This window comes from Cydia pomonella, chromosome 5, assembly GCF_033807575.1.
Source record: "Cydia pomonella isolate Wapato2018A chromosome 5, ilCydPomo1, whole genome shotgun sequence".
NCBI classification, from domain to species: Eukaryota; Metazoa; Arthropoda; class Insecta; order Lepidoptera; family Tortricidae; genus Cydia; species Cydia pomonella.
The window spans coordinates 2,002,289-2,023,234 of NC_084707.1; the positions used below are offsets into that span (position 1 = coordinate 2,002,289).

A 20,946-nucleotide genomic window follows, 5' to 3' on the forward strand; every position below is an offset into this window, starting at 1 on the left:
GTGGCATGCTACTGTGCTTTTTACTTCGATTATGAGAAAATAAACAGAAATATCACATATTTGTTACGACATATTTGGCATAATTGAGTGACCCTGCCTATGAAGCCGACGATGGTAAGGGCATTTATTTGTGTGATGAGCGCAGATATTTGTTCCTGAGTCATGTATGTTTTCTATGTATTTAAGTATTTGTATATTGTATATATCGTTGTCTGAGTACCCACAACACAAGCCTTCTTGGCTTACCGTGGGATTTAGCCAATTTGTGTAAGAATGTCCTTATAATATTTATTTATTTGTCATATTTAAACGTATTTTATGGTACTTGCCAGATCTGGACCCCATTTCATAAACTTACGTTTTGACACGTGCTTGACAAATAGCGAGGACCTATTGGCTAATTTTTCTACTTAAAACTTTTAAAATGGTATCCTGAAGCTTTACTAGTTAAAAATGCGCCCCTTGAAACATAGTAAGACGTTGTATATTTTAAAATAGCAAATATATAAAGTGTCTCAATCATTTGTGTACAATTGTGGGTTTATTTCAGCTTGAGCTATGGGTAGACGAAGATCGCCTGGCAATGGGAACGCTAGCTGGCAACGCGTTGCCAGCTCGCAACAAGGGCTTGTACATCGGAGGCATGCCAGCGACGCAAGATGGTCCAACGTATAAGGGCTTCAGTGGAACTGTTGCAGATCTGATCGTGGACTCCAGGTAAGTCAGATTTACCTACTTGATAAGACACATTTTTTTTTATACTACGTCGGTGGCAAACAAGCCTACGGCCCGCCTGATGTTAAGCAGTCTCCGTAGCCTATGTACGCCTCCAACTCCAGAGTTACATGCGCGTTGCCGACCCTAAACCCCCCCCCCCCCTCGTTGAGCTCTGGCAACCTTACTCACCGGCAGGAACACAACACTATAAGTAGGGTCTAGTGTTATTTGGCTGCGGTTTTCTGTAAGGTGGAGGTACTTCCCCAGTTGGGCTCTGCTCTAGATCTGGAATGACATCCGCTGTGCTGTGCCCTACCACACAAAGCGAGATGACATTCACAATGCCCATACCTCTCTTGTGGACGTAGTTTAAGGACATACCCGGGTCCAGTGGAGAAGAGGGCCGGTTATGGTTTTGAAGTTAGGCTGGTTAAAAGATTATACCTGGTTCGAAGGACTGTTATATCTGTGCAGTGTAATCGGGTTCGAGACAGCGGTGAACTGGAGCGCGGCCACGCTGGGCCGGCGCCCGCCGCCGCGCGCCGCGCGCCGCGCCGAGCCGCGCGCGCTGCAGGCGCCGCCCGCCCGGAGCGCCGACTGCACCAAGGTATTCTTATATAGTATTTTATGCAACAGTTGTATAAGAAGGGTCAAAAAAGGCGAGTGGCGTGAGTTACAATGTGAGCCGGAGCCGAAGGCGTAGGCGAACATTGTAAAGGAATACGCCACGAGCATTTTTTGACCTACTTAAACAACGTTGCATACAATATTTTTCCTACGAGTCAACAAAAATAAATCCTAATTTAGGTAAACAAAGCAAAAGTATATAGCCAAGAAGCGCGAGCATACCTTGTTACGCGCCCGCCCGCCCCGGGCCGCGGCCGGCCGGTCAGCGACACCTCGTAACTCATGAGGCCCTGGTACTTGCTACTTGCTAAATTAAATGTTTGGACAATTTTTTCTCCATTTTGGCCACCGTAGCCTACGGAGACTAACAAGCAACGCGGTCTTCGTAGTCTATGGGTGTTGCTATATTACGGGTGTCACATGCGTGTTTCTGACTTATGAAGTAATTATTTTTACTATGCAACCAAATGAATATTTTGTAAGTTGGCAGCAATGCACTTAGTTTAAAACTGTATTCGTTTTGGTTTTGTTAGGTTGGTAGCTATTAATCGCAGTAACGTTATAGCGATTAAAAGCACAAGAGCTTTTATGAGGAATAGACAATATAGACTTTTCTTGAAACCCTTTATGTATGTTTTTATATTCGTGATAATGAATGCATAAATGACAGATAACAGTAGAGGAGTAGGAAAAATAATAAATAATAGGCTCTATATATCTTTTTTATTGATTTATTTTATCTAAGAAGATCGTCAACGACATAGTCGCCCTTAGTAGGATGAGGTAAAAATAGATATGGAAGAAAATCGTGCGAGACGGAAGACAAAACATAGCATGCTGGCGGCAACTAGTTGGTTCAGTCAGCGCTGAATTAGAGCGTCTGGACTACTGATAAGATGGATAGCTTTCCATATTTAATTTCATTTCATTTATTCATTGTGAAGTCATGTACATTTCAATTAAGATGTTATATATACGAACAAGTCAGACCATGACACCCCGTAGGGGCATACAATATTAATTAAAGCTAATAACAGTACCTACATAATTAATTAACAAAATAATTACAAAAATGAGAAACTTATACTATAGGTCAATATAATATCTTTTTTATAGGCTATAAATTATTATCATTTAAAAGATCTTTAACAGATTAGTAACATTTGTCAATAAGGAATTTAATTAATTTATTTTTAAATACTGTCAACTGGGGTTCTAGCTCTAAATAATCAGGAATTTTATTAGTTATAACTATACATTTATAATGAGGACTATTTCTGTATATTTCCAAGTTGGTTTTTGGTAATATTAATTTATTTCTATACTTCGTTCTAGTATTTTCCTTATCTTGCTTTAGTTCGAATAAATCTGGATTTTCCCGAACAAAGAGAGCGGCTTGTAAAATATAGATGCAAGGCAAGGTTAATAATTTAAATTCAATAAAAAAAGGGCGACAACTGTTGGGGATATGCACATTTGCCTGGACACGAATACATTTTTTTTGCATCACAAACAGTTTTTTGGAATCGGTACCGGTATTTATAACCGCGGCCGGCAATACGTCCCACTTTGTCGCTTGCCTTAAGGTTCTCGTTCTTATGGACGAGATTTGCTTGTATCTTTATCCGAATAACCAGTCAATGCGTTCTTATGACAAGCGACAAAGTGGGACGTTTTGCCAGCCGCGGTCACATTTCTTCTGAAGGTATAATTTGTTAGAACATTTTTTCCACTATGATTAATGCTTCTGCTGTTTTTACTCAATGACAAAGTGAATGATGCTTTTCGAAAAATCGACGAAATCGTCTAAGATTGGCCAGTTATAAACATATTTTAGATTTAGATGCCCATTAAAAAGTTTTTTTTTTGTTGTAGCTACGCAGTTATTCCTTTTTTAATGAATATGTACGGAAATAAGTAGTATGTAGGCTAGTAGTAAAAATAGGCAGATAGGCAGGTGAATGACGACCAGGTAATCGAGAAAGATACATAGTGGTACCTTTCAATAACCTGTCAAATTTTTCATTTTAATTTCCAGTAATTTCTCGCTAACCTCCCTCTATGGTCTATAACATGGGTATAAATAGGGAGTACTACTGCAATGTTCTGCCGCCAGAGTGCAGCACTAGCACCTTTCATAAATCATAGAGTAACTTATACATACTGTGCTTTAAACTGTTTTTTTACATGTTTTACAGATAATAAAATATGACATTGATGCATCAAGGCGGTTTGTTTACAAAGGGCCTACCGGGAAACTTAAAAATCGAAATTTAGCTATCTGCCTCTTCATCGCTCGAATATGCAAGAGTGATAGAGAGGTTAGATAATGACATTTCGATTTTCTCGTTTCACGGTAGACCCTCAGATTGTGATGGATTGTGGTAGTGGCGCCCCCTACGCAGAGTTTCGCGTAATATGCCCTATTATATTTCACCTGTCATTGATGTCGTTCACCAGCACCTGAATTTCAAACGCCTACTTCTTCCAAAATAATTAAAGGATTTGTTCTCCTTCAACATATTTACATATGATTTAAATAGCTTTCTCATCACCCAAATAAAAACAAATGCAAACCCGCAATTTTTTTGAAAAAAGTCATTTTCAATTCTTCGATGCCAATTTTTGAAAAACAGCCTAAAAGCAAACTGTTTAGTCGAGTTGTATAATGTAATCCAGTAATTTACTGTGACCACAACACGACTGTCAAAAGTGACAAAAGACTCACCTTAAATACTACTACTACTTAATGGCGCAGCGACCCAAAATGAGTCTTGGCCTCCGACACGAGTACACGCCAGTTGTCTCGATCCTGTGCCATCTTCCGCCTGGAGATCGCGCAAGCTTCAACAGCATCGTCCAGCGATATCTGGGACGCCCGGTAGGCCTCAGGTCACTTTAAATAAACCTCATTTAATTTTTATTTGTTACAGACGGCATCCTACACGGTAGAAGCCGGGGCAGTGAAGTTTGGCGACTCGCCCGGCAGCCATGCGACATTGCGACTACCACCTAGAGTGAAAGAGCTCACGTTGTCGCTAAACTTCAGAACGTTTGCTCCTGACGGTCTTCTGCTACTAGCGCCGGTACGATCTTTACCATAAATAAATACTGGGTTGAGGTTGTCAGTGGCAGGGCAAAGTAATGTCCAATAATGTTGTTAGTTATAGTATAGCTATAGATCAATAGATATAGTTTAGGTTTATTTTTATACTAAGGTAGCTATTTATTTGTGGGTTACTAACTAAAATATGGATCATGTAAACAGGTCTGAAATAAAACATTTTTAAGGTGTTTTGAAAAGGTACACTTAAGGCCAAAAGTATGGAAAAAAGATTATGTAACAAACTTTGATTTTCATACGATGGATTTTTATACTACTCATTGACAATTAGAAAACAAAAATAGTAAAACCGGCCAAATGTGAGTCGGAGTCGCGTACGAAGGGTTCCGTACCATTACGGCAAAAAAACGGCAAAAAAAAAAACACTTTGTTGTATGGGAGCCCCACTTGAATATTTATTTTATTCTCTTTTTAGTATTTGTGGTTATAGCGGCAACAGAAATACAATATCTGTGAAAATTTCAACTTTCTAGGTATCACGGGTGAGATACAGCCTGGTGACAGACAGACAGACGGACAGTGGAGACAGTAATAAGGTCCCATTTATACCGTTTGGGTACGAAACCCTAAAAGCGATAATAGAACATTTTAAAAGTAAATAACCCAAATTCTGATTAAGAGAATTGCCAGTCCAATATTGTATTAGGCAATATTTAACTATTTTCAAACCTTTTTTCAAATTATTACGTTTAAAACTTAGAGTGTGTTATTAATCTTTTGGAGTTCCCTAATGGAAATTTTTGGTAACCAATATACCAATGGTTCTTAACTTTATCAGTTCTGCCACATCTATGAATAACTAGGGAACCCGATTTTACCCCTCCTCCTAATAACTATCAATATTCTTTCTTATACTCGTAGGTAGGTCTAATTTTGGTTATATTTAATTGAGCTTAACCCCCGGATGGGGGTAATTACCCCTAGGTTAGGAACCGCTGCAATATACAATAATAAGAACCAATAGAAACATGAGATATTAATAAAACAACGTTGTCTACATACTTTTGGCCTAGAGTGTACATCGTTAGATTAAGAATTATTTAAAACTGCACCTGTAGAATGGTATCTCTTTGTTAACGGAGTATACTCGAGAATACTCAGGATTGTACTCGGTGGGAACGGTGGAAATACAAAATACTTTTAGTCGCAGTTTTGTCAGTCAATAGTTTCAAACTTTCAGACTGTGACTTTCCGTCGCATCACGGAGGTCCTGCTCAGAGTAGGCAGGCGCTGGGCAGGATACCATACTTATATGTTCCATTGTTTGGGGAGTCATCTCGCATGGACATTTGGCATCTGAGCTGCCTAGAGCGTCCCTCTTCAGCACCCTTGCTGGAGACGACCTGGGAGGGCCATCTGTTTAAAGCTTTTCAAATCGGCCACGGCTGCTTATTCCCAGGAAACGTTACAGCGGGGTGGACGTAGTCGTCAGAAGGGGCGCGGGTACTCTCCAATTGAGAAAGTCGATTCCGGGACGGCGGAATCTGGATGAGTACAGTACACCACATAAAGCTCCTACGACTATTTAGACGAGATGGTGGGAGCTTATGACCGTGGAGTGTGTGTTGCGTAGTTGTGACTATATTGGGACCGTGCGAAGTGCATGGTGCGGCTAAGTAAAGCGATCCCAGCGCATAAGGTGGTAAAAATTTGAACTAACTGCGGATAGCGTCTTTAACATTTCGTACAATTATATGGCTCGAAATGAAACTTTGATTTACGATTACTCCTGAAATATTCATTTAAATTGAATGGTGTAAGGGACCATTGTAATCTGTATGAAATGCTTAATATAACTAACGTATTTATTTTGATAATTGTTATGCCACATATTACGTGATCTTTTTCTATAAGTTAAGAATGGATATAGTAAGTTATCCTTAAAAGATAGACATTTAAGATCGCGGACTTTTTTGTAGACCTATGAATGAGAAACAACCCATTACATTGTGTTGTTATAGCTCAAACGGATTAGGCAGCGTTTTCGATTAAAGCTCCTAGCCAGCGTGATTTTTTCCGACAACATCGTTATATTTCAAACAATTTCCACAAAACCTTAACAAGTTATATACTTAAGCCTTCCTCAAGAATCACTCTATTGATAGATGAAAGTCGTATGAAAATCCGTTCAGTAGTTTTTAGTTTTGAAGTAGTTTTATAAGATGTAGTGAATTGACGTTTTCCCCTAGACTTGCGGACACTAGGTTGCGTGACAGTCGTGCACGCTCCCAATAAACCACCTGTAAGACCCTACATCTCCATACTTTTGCTGCTACAACTGCGATTACGATTACACTATCTTAGATGTTTACCGCTTCCCAAATCTGCTGTTTCAGACGGTTTCTTGTTGTATTCATTTGTTTATTGGTTTTAATTTTATTTCAAGTTTCTTTTTTTTTTTATTCAGAAACAAACAGTCATTCAATAACATTGAACAGTAGATTAAGCAGCAGTAAATTGACCTATAGTTTCCTTAATTTACATATCAAAATACGAAGCTAATGCACTTTTTAAATACAAAAATATCGTATATAAATGCAAACAATTTTTACAATACTTTAAACAAATATCTACAGCTTGTCTATATACAGTACAAGTTTCATTAATAAACTCTTTCTGCCCAGGGTACGAAAACGAAACCGAAGCACTATATGGCACTATTAGTGCGCGAGAGCAAACTGCGATTGTACGTGCGCGGGCGACGGCGGAAGGAACTCTCTCTAGCCGCTTCTGTGTCTGATGGAGAATGGCGTGAGGTAAATATTGTAGTTTTTATAAGGCCTATACTCCACCAATTTACATATCTAATACAGTTAATGTTGGGAGCCCTATTCCATTGTACGTTATCACGAGGAGGACGATGTGTAATCTCCTCATACTATTGTGTTTTCCGGTTGCCTCATGTTTTCATTACCGATTAATGCTAGGTACCAAATAGCATACCCTTCAACGCTTACGGTTCCTATATCTAATCATAGCCTGATATGTAGTAGTAGTAGTAAAACACTTTATTGTACAAAAAGAAACATAAAACAGGAAAAAATACGCATCATTTGTACAAAGGCGAACTTTCCCTTTTAGGGATCTCTTCCAGGTCTTAAGGGAGGAAGGTATCGTCCATACAAAAAGAGAAAACGTTTTTCCACTTCTAAATATTTTCTTTTCTACATGATTTTAGTATGTTATTGACACAATGAAAAACTAGGTTTACAGGTTTTCCTGTTTTTCAAAATTTGCCATACAAAAAACCAAAAAAAAATATATTTTTAGGGTTCCGTACCCAAAGGGGGAAAAAGGGGCCCTATTATTAAGACTCCGCTGTCCGTCCGTCCGGCTGTATCTCATGAACCGTGATAGAGCCTGGTGACATCTGTGAATTTTCACAGATGACGTATTTCTGTTGCCGATATAACAACAAATACTAAAAAGTAAGAAAACCTCGGTGGGCGAGTCCGACTCGCATTTGTTCGATTTCTTTATAAGCGAAACCTATAAATCTAGAATAATATATTATGCTGAAGCGATCGACATCAAAATCAAACTGATTTGTTAAGATTTAGTTGGTAGAAACGGTTTTCTTTCGAAATGGAATTTCATAGAAAAAATACCGTTATTTCTTTAGATTCGGAAAGCTATTCTTCCCTCTTAAGAGGCTGTCAACACCCAATGTCCTTGAAATTGATGTTACTTAAACAGTTTTTTAAGAAAGACTATTTGTTTTAGTCAAGTAAGAAAAATATATGTTCATATTAATTATATTTCAAAGACCGTGGTTGTACTCGATACATGATTGAACGAAATCGGTTCGATAGAAAATAATTGCAAAGATTGGTCTTAAAATCACAATTAAACGGTTCTATGTCTTTATTGTTTTGACTTATGGGTCTGCAATTAAAATCACAATTTCATAACATTTATATCTAAACCGCTGTTGAGTAAAATATTACACTAATAATCCCCTTTTTTTATTTTTTCTTATTATTCCCTTGCCCAGGCCCAGTAACATGCGACAGTGCTATCTCATTTACTCCGATACAAATAGACAGTGTGCGCGCTTTAGGTATTGACAGCCTCTTAAGTTGTTATTTACATTGTCAGGTGACAGTCCGCATCTCCCGTAATCGCGTGGTGCTGTCGAGCGGCGGCGCGGCCAGCGCGGCGCACGCGCCGGCCGCCGCGCGCGCGCCGCGCCTGTACGCGGGCGGCCTGCCGCAGCCGCTCGACAACATACCCAACTCGGTGAGCGGACCCACCTGCTACTCTAGTCTGGGGCCCATTTCTCCAACTGTATTAAACTATAGTACATTACGATACAAGTGCGAAAAATAGGAAATTCGAAACGAGTGGCGATAAATTAAAACACGACCGAAGGGAGTGTTTTAAATCGACACGAGTTGCGAATTACCTATTCGCACATGTATCGTACAACGTTTTACAGTACATATGGCCCTTTAAATGTTCGACACAGTAACGTAATATGCTACTTCTCGCACTATAAAGTAGCCCCATATGTACTGTAATAGTACATTGTGCAACGAGGGGAGTAAGTGAAATTTTAGATACGAGGGTGGTTTGCAAGTTTGCAATATTCTTACCCCCGGAGTTCCACACAATATTTTTCATCACACTTGCGAAGAAAAGACTAAATTTTAAGCGAAATAATTCTAAATACTGTGATATTATCGAACATTCGTCCGCCATTTTGTAATTTCTTTACAGGTTAGGCGTTGAAGGAACAGACCTATTCGGCGTTCAGCCAGGATAGAAAATAATGTAAAAATATTTATAAACGGGTATTAAATTAATCTAATTAAATAATATTAACAATAAACAAAAATATTAAATTATAAACGTCAGTATTTTGTGAAACTCATTTATGCTACTTGGTTTGAATAAACAAGTGACATAATTAAAATAAAAAATGTATTACTCGCTCGGGAACAATATAGGCCATTGTCCTTCAGTACACCTGCATGAAATCAGATATTTTTCGAGCAAATGTGATGAAAATAATATTAGTCCCGAAGAATCGTTTAACCGCCGCATTTCAAAAGGGCCCTGTTTTTAATAACATCTAGCCATAATGTAATACGGCGGATTATACGATCCGACTGCGGCATAAACAAACACATTGCTGAAATCAAATTTCAGATTCATAATTAGCTTTATTCTCAGATTCTCCGAGTAGGCGGATTTCTGGGTTGCATCCGACGTGTGGTTGTGAACGACCGTGCCGAGGACCTGGTGCGGAACGCCGCTGCTCACCATAGAGTAGGACAGTGCTTTCCCAATGTTGAAAGAGGCGCTTACTTTGGAGGTAACTCAACCATCAGCCATTACCCTCTGGCAGTTCTTAATATTTCGGCGACGCCGCCACATATCCGCGAGTTCCGCCAAAAGAGCAACGATGCCCCAACGTTGGCCGTAATTTGGGTTAGTGAATATATCATGGAAAGTTTATGATATACATGTAGATAAAGCAATGTATGTAACTGTACATTATTAAATTTAATTTTAACAAGCAGAAACTTCTGTGAACGATGCTATTAACTTTAGAATAAAAGTCTCACCCGAGGCAGTAATTTTTCCACTTTTTAATTTGTACATAATTAGTCCTTAAAATACTCGTGTGATCCTTTTATGAAACTCATTTCATTCTTTTCATAAACCCACACTCGTATTTTAATGCCTTTCATTATGTAGCTGTCACATAAAGTACTATTACAGTACATATGGTGCTACTTTACCGCACTAGTGCGTAAATTAGCACATTATGTAACTATGTCGAAAATTTAAAGGGTCATATGTACTGTAAAACGTTGTACGATACACGTGCGAATAGGTAATTCGTAACTCGTGTCGATTTAAAACACTCCCTTCGGTCGTGTTTCAATTTATCGCCTCTCGTTACGAATTTCCTATTTTTCGCACGTGTTCCGTAAATAACTATTACTTAACTGATGTGTCGTCGTACTAAACGACATTTACGTACGAATTTAAAAGTGCGACAGGGAGGCAACACGTCGAACGTGGTTCGCACTCTGGTGTGGAACGCGGCCGCCCACCAAAGTAGGACAGTGATTTCCTAATGTCGAACTTACTTCGACATTATGATGATTTATAACGGGCTTACTTCGGAGGTAACTCTCCTTTAGCAGTTCTTGTAACACGCAGGTTGAAGTAGACTATATCTACTAAGGTGCATTTCTTGCTTGTTACCGACTTGTGGTTTTCAGGATGCATCAAACGGATTTTTGCGTTTGTAAAAACCATTTTGTCGCATATGTCTAAAAGTTTACATATTTCAGGTGACGGGTACGCATTGTGGTCAAGCGCGTGGCGGCCGGGCGAGAGCGGCGCGGAGGCGGCCGAGATGCGGCTGCGGTTCCGTAGCGCTGAGCCGGCCGGGCTGCTGCTCGCCGCCACTAACCTCGTGCTCGAGCTGAAAGATGGCGCTGTAAGTTAAATTCATTTTTAACAAGTAGAAACGTCTGTAAACGATGCTATTAAGCTTAGAATACCTCAGTGGCGAAGTTCAGCAGCGCATACAGAGGGAAGAATAGCTTTGCAATCCTAGCGAAATTAAGGGTTTTTTTCTATGAAATTCCATTTCGGAAGAAAGCGTGTTCCACTAACTAAATCTTAACAAATCACTTTGATTTTGATTACGAACGCTTCAGCATAATATATTCTAGGTTTAAAGGTCTCGCTTTAAAAAAAAACGTAAAAAAAAAAGGAATACCTATAAACCTAATAGTTTTTCATTGTGTCAATAACATACTAAAAATCATGTAGAATATTTAGAAGTGGAAAAACGTTTTTTCTTTTCGTATTCGTGCAGTATGGCGTCCAAAGCATTTGAGCAGTGTGTACTGTGTATGGAGTGTGGAATTAAAAGGAGTGAAATCTCTTATGGTAGAACTGTCGCAAAAGTGTCGCAAAGCTGTCAGCTATAAATAATAGTTCCAAATCTCCCAGAGTAGCTAAGAACCTAGGCGTTATTGACGGAGTGAAGTGCGCTAATGATTTGATTTTTTTTCAAGTATTCTAGGTATTGTAGCGCCACCTATTCAAGGTTTTTTTAAGACACTTTTTGGTACATGGAGATTCTATTCATTACATCCACGTTCCATAGCACTGAGGCTCGCATTCGTTTGTATTTGTTTACCATGGACGCCAAGCGCTCGCTCCGCTCGAGCGTCTACTCTGTTTGCACACAGACGAATGACTGAGCAATTATGTAAACATTAAGTGCGGATTGCACCACACTCAACGTATTGGGATATGTATGATACGTTTTTAACGCGTATCTTTATGGTACAACAGACAGTAAGAAGATGGTAAGACAGTAAGAATGATTTTTTCTTGTCTAAGTATGCCCCACTGACAAGCGATTCGGGTTATTCCCACTAGTTACCACCAAGTTGCTACCAGTGGTAACTACTGGGAATTTTTTCCCCACCTTTTACCACTTACCAGTGGTACTACTGGAAAAAAAATCCCACTAGTTACCACCAACTTGGTTAGTTACCATCAACCTAGAGAGCATGAAAGCATTTATCTTGTTAATTGTAAATTAATTCATTGTAACCTGGATCTTTTGATCCAACCTCCCTCGACAACAATGTACTATATCGTAATATTGATATGATTATTTCTCTCCATAAAACTCTATTATTTCAGAACGTTTTGAAAACAATGTTTTCTCCAACAGGTAATCCTAACCCGAACCGGCACAACCACTTCGCGAGCCGAAACCCGCGGGCCGGGCAACAGGGCGCTGTGCGACAACGCGTGGCACTCGGTCCTCGCCCGTGTGTCGCGCGCGCACGTGTCGTTGTCGCTCGACGGCGGCCCGGAGGTACGGGACGGGGACGCCACGCTGGTGGATGAGGAGAGCGCGCCGGCTGCGCCGTTGTATGTGGGAGGGTTGCCAGGTAAATTCACTTTAAAAAATTTCGTTAACACATTCACTGCCAGGAACCCACCTGGTGGGCCCTCATGAACTTTGTTCAGTTGCCGGACAACCCGCTGGGCGGGTTGTTTTGTACGCAGCTATAGACCACCGGTTTCTGGGGTAGTGCGCCGTTTTTTGTCTGGCAGTGAATGTGTTAAACGATTTGAAGGTGATCGAACACATTTCTACACAGGCACGTACAGTTTTACCGCACTAGTGCGGTAAAGTAGCATGATATTTTTACAAGCAAATAGAGTATTGAATCACCTGTCAACGTCCTCTTAGCAGCAAAAATATAGAAAGTGTCCGACGGAAGGATAGAGTAAACCCCTTAAAACATAGTGATACTCACATCCAATTTGTTCGTCATTGCAGAAGGCTCCACAGACGGCGTGGACGCTCAAAACTTCAAAGGCTGCATAGACGACGTCAGCATCGGCGGCCAGAGGCGCAAGTGGAAAGACATGGAGACACTACATAATGTACTGTTAGATTCTTGTCCCGTTACGCAGTGAACCTTAATGTGGAGGGATAAAGTTCGGATTCGTTCAACTAAAAATTAGAAGCACTGCACAGTCGCCATCAGAAATATCTAAACGGCTGAGGTGCTCAAAAATACCTAAACACGCGCTCTAACGCCTTGACAATAGAGGCGTGTTCAGATGTTTGTGCGCGCCTCGGCCGCTCGGATATATCTGATGGCGACTGTACAACACGCTTGATTCTTGCCCCGTTACGCAATGAACCTTGATGTGGAAGGTTCGGTGTTATTTGAGCATGAACTGGCTCTAAAAACAAACTTAATGCTTATAAATAAGGTTGATTTTTATCTGTGGTTTATACATGTAGGCATTAAACCATGTGTCTTCTGCTCTGTTACAAAGTGAACTTTAGTGTGGAAGGAATAAGGATCAAATTCGTTCTATCAAAATGTAGCCCTGCAGAAAAGGTTGATTTTCGCCTAACCTGACATAGATACAATGAGTACTCGTCACAAAACAAGAGAGGCAAATATGTTTCAAGTGCGAGTGGGACTGGGATAGAAATAGCCGAGTACGTTATACTTTTGGTTTTACTGTACTTGTATGTAAGGCTGACTCTTGCCTGTAGTTTAAATGTGAAAACATTATACATCGTGCTGTGAGTGTTGCCCAATATACAGTGTGTGGGCTTGTTTACTGAAGAAATGTGCCTTACTAAATATACTATACCTGACGCGTCGAATGATGATCTCTAACACAGTTCTACCATGTCATTTTTGGATAGGCTTGATCTAAAAAAGAATTAAAGTATATGTTTTTACCGTATTTTAAACCCTTAACCCTTTGAACGCTTTAAGTCATAAACACAAATATCCCGGGCCAAGGTCCCGAGCGCAAGGGAGCTAATCGAAAGCGTAAAGGTTACTTTGACAGCGTCCGCCATAACACCTATAGTTGTCCTTGGCGCTGTGGGCACGACTAATAGCGACGCCATTAGATGTTGGCGATCAAAAGGTTAAGTAAATATTACTTAACTGACATGGGATCGGATCATCATTGGAAACGCGAGATGTATGAAATGTGCCATAAGTTACAGTACTTTAACAAATGATAAAATTAGCGTCGGAAAGCCTAGCTATAAGACTAGTATGATTTCTTGTTTTAGAGGATATTTAAGAACAAAATGCCATATTTTTATACCTGTTAAATATAGCTCAATAAAGTATGATATGGACACTACAGAGGGCGTTTTGGGTGAAGGATTCCATTGACGGGTGGATGTCTACATATGTGTAGTCTATTTTCTTTCCTGCTGTGTCATTATCATTATTTTAGCTTCCAGTCGCCCACTGCTGAGCTAGGCAACTTTTCGTGTACGCCACTTATCCCGGTCCTGGGCTAGTCTCATCCAGAAGTACCCTGCGTTTTTTCGAATGTCATCTACCCAAAGAGCCAACTGGGGCCAGGCGCTTCTTTCATCCGAAAGCGGCCACACATCTGTACTGTGCTCTATATATGACACGCACACTCACATGTACCCTATACACGGTGCCCGCGAGGAAACGGAATTATTTTAACAGTATATTCCGGATCGTATTTAGAAACAAAAATGTAATATAAACTTTTTTTTTATTCGCCTACTTTCAGAGTTAATACTAAGTAATTAAAAAAAAAAAGTTTTTATAAATTGTGTTTCAGTGCAAAACAGTTTGCCCGAAGTGTGGAACAGTTTGCCCGAATCCGTAATCAGTGCACCCTCAGTGAATTCTTTTAAAAATAGACTCGACAAACATTTTATTAATGGACAAAACACAAGTGCAGGACATTGATGTGCACATATCAGCTATAAGCTGCCTGTGCATTTATAAATAATAATAATAATAATAAAAAAACGCATTTTTGATGACGATGTCGCCACTATGGGACCTAGTCTAGACGCCCTTATTGACAGATATCAAAGTGACAACCAACACTTTGGATAGACAAGATATTACGAAAAAATTTACTAATTCATATTAATCCATATTTTTTTCAAGAACATGTACTTATTATGAATAAAAACATACAAAACGTAATAAATAAGAAAAAAGTTTTTTTGGCAGAATTGACTGAAATGTGTATATGATTTTTTCCTTCTTATGACCTCAGGAATACGTGGTTCATTTTCTTCCTTTCCCTCGCGGGCATCTTGTATAAACCCCAGAAAACACCTATACTCCTGATATAGTGACTTGTCATCACGTCCCACATTACATGGCGACCGTACCAGGAACCTTGCACGCCTGGCAACATGTCCCGCCCAATTCCATTCAAGCTTGTAATGACGTCACTCACGTCTCGCACCTTGGTGCGGCGTCGGATCTCGACATTCCTCACTCGGTTTTGAAGTTTAATGCCGAGCATGGCGCGCTCCATGGCTCTCTGTGCTACTAGTATGTTATGCTCAGCCTGCTTACTGAGCGTCCATGTCTCGGCACCGTATGTCAGGGTGGGCAGGACACATTGGTTAAAGAGGCGAGTTTTCAGGTTATCTGTACAATATGTACCTCTCTTTAAAACCTAACATTAAAAACACAATATCTCTCCTGTCACTAGTACTGTTCGGCTGCAGCGCCATCTGCGTTGTTTTGCGAATTTCATGAATTTTTCTAGTTCTTACTTGCATGGCACAATGTGTCTTACTGAGGCTATTTGATTAATATTAGATATTAGAGGCTAGTGTAAATAGCAATACCTAGTACTTACTATCTGGAACATAGTACTTAATAAATGAAGACACTTTTAGTACTTACAAAGCATGAAATGATTGATTTTGAATATCTCCAGCCGTATCACGTAACTCAGATGACTTTCATAACATAGTTTAATTTAAAAATAAATTTACTTTTAAAACAGTGAGTGCCGGGAACCCGCTCGGCCGGTTCTCTGTTCGTAGTCGCTTTCCTCAACAAAGCGGGAAAACACTGGCTACAAGCGTAGTGCTACGAAAACTCTGGCAGTGAATGCGTTAAGTAACTTTATGTAATTTGTACGTACTTACTAAACATAATCACTTTTACGCGTCTAAATAATTGTCAACTATAATACTACCATCTTATCAACCGTCTGGGTTAAGTATAACAGATATAGTTCGACCAAGCAAAGTTGGCAGCGATTTCACAAACGACACTCACAGAAACGTCACTCTCACAGAAGATAGACGTTTAAAATAACACTTGCACCGTCCGGGCTATCAAAATCGCTGCCAACTTAGCTTGGTCTAACTCCAAGCCATTGCTCTCTTCCTATTTATGATTTCTATAAACAAACAGGCACATACTTATATATGTACTCAATTGTTGTTTTATTAAGTGTGCCTCAAAATTAAAAACTGAATTTTCTTGAAATATCGAAGGTTTTTATAAAATATATGTATTAATAATTAAACGAATTAATCAAGAAAATAACCAGGTATTCTGTACATAATGTTAAGCACTTATATTGTTAGATGCTCCGTTCAGTATTTGTGTATTGTAAATAGTCGATTAGGTTTTGCATTTAATTAATTATAATAATTTTAGTTGTACAACTAATTTAAATAGTAAGTCTGATATTATTTGTGACTGGCGCCATTAGGTTACAATAATGTATAATTTTTCAAGAAAAATAGTAGACGTCATTGAAGATTCTGATGACGTCACAACTCTCGGATTGACACTGTTGACAGTTAGGCGATAAACAACAAATGACAAATGTCAGTTGACAGTTCGTATCTTCTACGTGTGTATGTAGTTATATGTCAAACCGTAAACTGTGACGTCACACAATTTTCAAAGAGCGTTTTGGGCGCAAAAGCATCTGTCAAAATATATTTTGTTAATTTAACATATTTAAAGCCGTTTTTAGTATAAAAGTTGAATTTTAGGGCAACTTTTAGTTAATATAGAACGTAATACAAGCGTTTCAAAAAATTTGAAACAACCCTATTGTTGGTTCATTTTCTCAAAATGTCATAAATATTGACAAAATGTTCGAGGTTAAACTGTACAGCGAATGGAATAAATATTTGACTGTTATAGATCGAGTCAATCCACGATCACGCGCAGATTTTTCAAAACTAACCTTTAATTCAATTCAATGTATTTATTTCAGACTCTGGGTCCATCAAATTGTTAGTATTACAAGTACTTAAATCTAGGAGTTAGTGCCTACATGCTACAGATTTATTCAAATAATAAATAACAACATAAAATAAATAAATAATAATAATTAAATTACATTCAATCATATTATTCATATCCTATACAATTATTCATCTCTAATTAACATGAAAAATGAGAGGTCTGTCGCTTGTATGGACATAATTCCAATGCCTAGTAGGCACAGGGCAATCATATTTTTCAAAAACAGTACTCAGGAGGCTGTTGGTCTCTCGTACTCTGCGCATCAGGGAGGCAACACGTTTCCGCAGTATTGTTATAAAGCCATCCGTGTTGGTCTCTAGAAACATGCGTGACTGCACCAGCGAGGCAGCCCCAACAGCATCCTGAAGGCGTTATTGTACTGGACTCTTAGGCTATTGATGGTTTTTCGAGTGTAGTTGGTCCATAGGCTGCAGGTGTAAAAAGTCTGGCAATATGATTTTACACCACGTGAGCACCTAGTAAACCTACGAACCAACATTAATATGTTGGTACTCTCACAGCCATAGCCCTTCGCTCACGCTCGATGTGTGTGTCATCGGAGAGGCTCTCGGTAACCCAGTGACCAAGGTACTTGTACTTGGTGACCTTGTTCAAGGGGATTCCAAGCAGTTTTACCGGTGGGACTGCTCCCAGTTTTTTAGTAACAGCCTTGAAACGAGAAGTTCACTTTTTATAAAGTTGTACCTTAGTCCATGGGCGGCCGCGTACCTCTCACAGATATCCACTAACATCTGAAGAGCCCTTACCGAAGGACACAACAGCACCATGTCGTCGGCGTAACTGATATTATTAACTAACTTTCCATCTATAGAACACCTTTTGACCGCCAAAGACGTCATATGACGCGCGCGGCTACAGCCCAATATCAACCTTCATGCGTACCGACAAGGTTCACGATTACGCGCCGCGTACGATAGGCGTGGCGCTCAAAAGGTTAATAAAATGATATTACGTGTCAAGGCACGCGTCATCGTGAATGACACGATCTATAGGTATTTAGAAATAATAATTAAATGATTTGTCAAAGAAAATCAATAGTATGTATGTGTTAGAAATATTTCTTTCACAATCTTTATACATTGAAGAAATACATACAAGTCGTGTGAGAATAGTTTGCATAATAATTGTTGCATTTATAATAGTCATTAATTCAACAATGAATACGAGTCTTATATACAGTATATTGTATCTAAAGGTAAAGCAATTACTTATACCCGTTAATCATGGTCTTACTGAGCAACATTTACTATGGGAAAAAAAATTTTGGCTGTTTTGCTGAACATTTTGCTGGTCTGATGTTGAAATTCCCTATGGGATTCAAATTTTTTTCGCGATATCGAGTTTGATCCCATACCAAAAGTTACTCAATATGGGTTACCTAAAAGTTACTCAAGTTACCCATTACCAATGAGCGGAATTCTTCATAACAAAAATCAAACTGTCAGAGGGATTGACCTAACTGTTTTATCGACTTATCGATGTTACGGAATAATATCGCATTAGGTATCCATAATCAACTTAAAAGATTATTCTGTAACATTTGACTTCTTTGATAAGCAACTTGCATCTCCGTATTAAAGTAAAATCATGTCAGCGTCACATATGTCATTTATGTCACTTGAGTTTTCATGAGTGATTTCCGTGCCGTGTTACTAAAATGGTTAATCCTAAAAGAAAACAATAAATAAATGGATACAGAAAGTTTCTTATTTCAGTTTCAAAGAAGATTCTTCCACAATATATTGCTCTAAATGTTACGTTCATTTACATCATAAAAGTATTTTCTGTTTTATTCTTTACTATTATACCAAAATACAGTGGCGGTCAGCTAATTAGGGACACCTGTGTTTCGTTAAGTGACAAATATTTATCGATAAGTCGATAAAACAGTTAGGTCAATCCCTCTGACAGTTTGATTTTTGCTATGAAGAATTCCGCTCATTGCCCATTACTAAACGTTAATGGTTTCAGTAATTGCTTTACGTTCAGATATATACTGTATATTTTTTTTATTATTATGATAAAGAAATATTTTGAGTCTTATTACGGTTCAAAATAGAGTAGGACTATCGTAATATTGTAAATAATAAATTAGGGGTCAGCTTTAATAGTTAACAAGCCTTGTTACAATATTTATTATTAATTAATTCATGCAAATATACCCGTTCAACCAATGTCAATAGAAAAAGGCGCGAAATTCAAATTTTCTCAACGGACGGACGTAATAATATTTCAGCTATCAAACTCAGGGCACGATTTTTCTTAGACTTTACAACTCTTCTGTAGTCAGTTTTTTTATTACAAATTTTATATTTATAACCTCAAAACCAGTGGTAACTTTGCTCCTCTAAAATTATTGTGAGCAAAATTACTCACTATGCACGCGTGTGCGCATAGTTGAATTATAATGTCGTTTACAGTACATATGGTGCTACTTTACCGCACTAGTGCGAAAATTAGCTTATTACGTTACTATGTCGAACATTTAAAGGGCCATATGTACTGTAAAACGTTGTACGATACATGTGCGAATAGGTAATTCGCAACTCGTGTCGATTTAAAACACTCCCTTCGGTCGTGTGTTAATTTATCGCCACTCGTTTCGAATTTCCTTTTTTTCGCACATGTATCGTAATGTACTATTACATATTATTCTACCGCAATATTAGGTATCATAGGAACCCTATTTGGGAAGAAAAAAATAATTACAACTACTCGAGGTTAGAAAAATTCTAATCTTTAAAAAACGGGGTATTAAGGAAGGACGCTTAGCACGATTAATTTCGTACATTGACTCGCCTGTTATCTCTATCGCACACGTGTATATTGCTGTCCCGCTCATAACGCCAGCGGTCAATGTCATTGCGAACTGAACAGCAATATAATTATATGCATGCGAGAGATGGCGGTATCATGGTCGCATTTTTATCACTTGTCATGTCATGCGTCACTTTCGCACTTGCATACTTGTTAGAATGTGACAGGTGATAAAAAAACGGGTCAATGTATTGCACAAAATTACTTGTGCTAAGCGTCCTTCAAAATTAATAGATGTTATTTCATGTAACGTGTTCAATAGTAATACTTGTAAATATAATTATAACTGTACATATGCATATTTATTGTAACTGCTTTATATGGTAAATAAAAGTCGATTGTGGCAATAAAAAACATTTATTTATTTTCAATATTACATTCTCTGCTTTCCTTATTGGCCAAGCAAAACAAGGAAAACGACAAACACCATAGATGGTAGGATCGTATAGATGTGCTATACGCGTGCGCCCGTGAGGGACAGAACATACTCAATGCGACAAAATTAAAAACATGCCTTAACATTCCTGGCAACATTCCAAAAACAACCTACATAATTTGGTCGGGTTATTTGTTGCCCATCAATAAATCATGCTAAAATTGACGGTGGGGAATAAAAAATTAGACTGTGACAGGGACAAACAATAATAGCGCTTTCTCTGCTACTCCTACTGAAAGATATATAAGACTATCCCGTTCGGTAATTTCCCCCCACCGCTCATGCCTAATCCTATTATAATATCCTATAGGGAGCGTGCATGAACTGTAGGAGGCAGCACAGGAGCCGACAAATTTTTGGCGCGAGGAGTAAATGTGATGTTTATTGTTCCGATGTAGCCCACAAGATGGCAGAACCTACTATGCACAAGAAAACGCGTGACGTGTAAATGTGCATGTTTATGGTTCCGATTCAGGCCACAAGATGGCAGACCCTCCAACGCGCACGGTCCCTATTCATGCAAAATACCAACGGGGTTAAAACACAGAATGAATAGATCGTGTCATTTACAATGACGCGTGAATTTGACAAACCTAACCTTT

General features: G+C 38.8%; 2 protein-coding genes across 2 annotated transcripts in view; one reads left to right on the plus strand and one right to left on the minus strand.

Annotated features, from left to right (window-relative positions):
• The window catches only part of LOC133518202 (laminin subunit alpha-2), a 51,935-nt gene extending 37,328 nt beyond the window's left edge, over window positions 1-14,607 (plus strand). Inside the window, 9 exon segments of the mRNA XM_061851829.1 lie at window positions 551-717; window positions 1,192-1,324; window positions 4,278-4,430; window positions 7,093-7,371; window positions 8,441-8,707; window positions 9,644-9,785; window positions 10,777-10,925; window positions 12,183-12,405; window positions 12,801-14,607. Coding sequence (XP_061707813.1) covers window positions 551-717; window positions 1,192-1,324; window positions 4,278-4,430; window positions 7,093-7,371; window positions 8,441-8,707; window positions 9,644-9,785; window positions 10,777-10,925; window positions 12,183-12,405; window positions 12,801-12,940 — 1,653 coding nt within the window. The 3' untranslated portion in view covers window positions 12,941-14,607.
• Window positions 1-20,946, minus strand: part of LOC133518390 (uncharacterized) — a 194,504-nt gene that overhangs the window by 104,540 nt on the left and 69,018 nt on the right. The gene's annotated exons all lie outside the window — the stretch shown is intronic.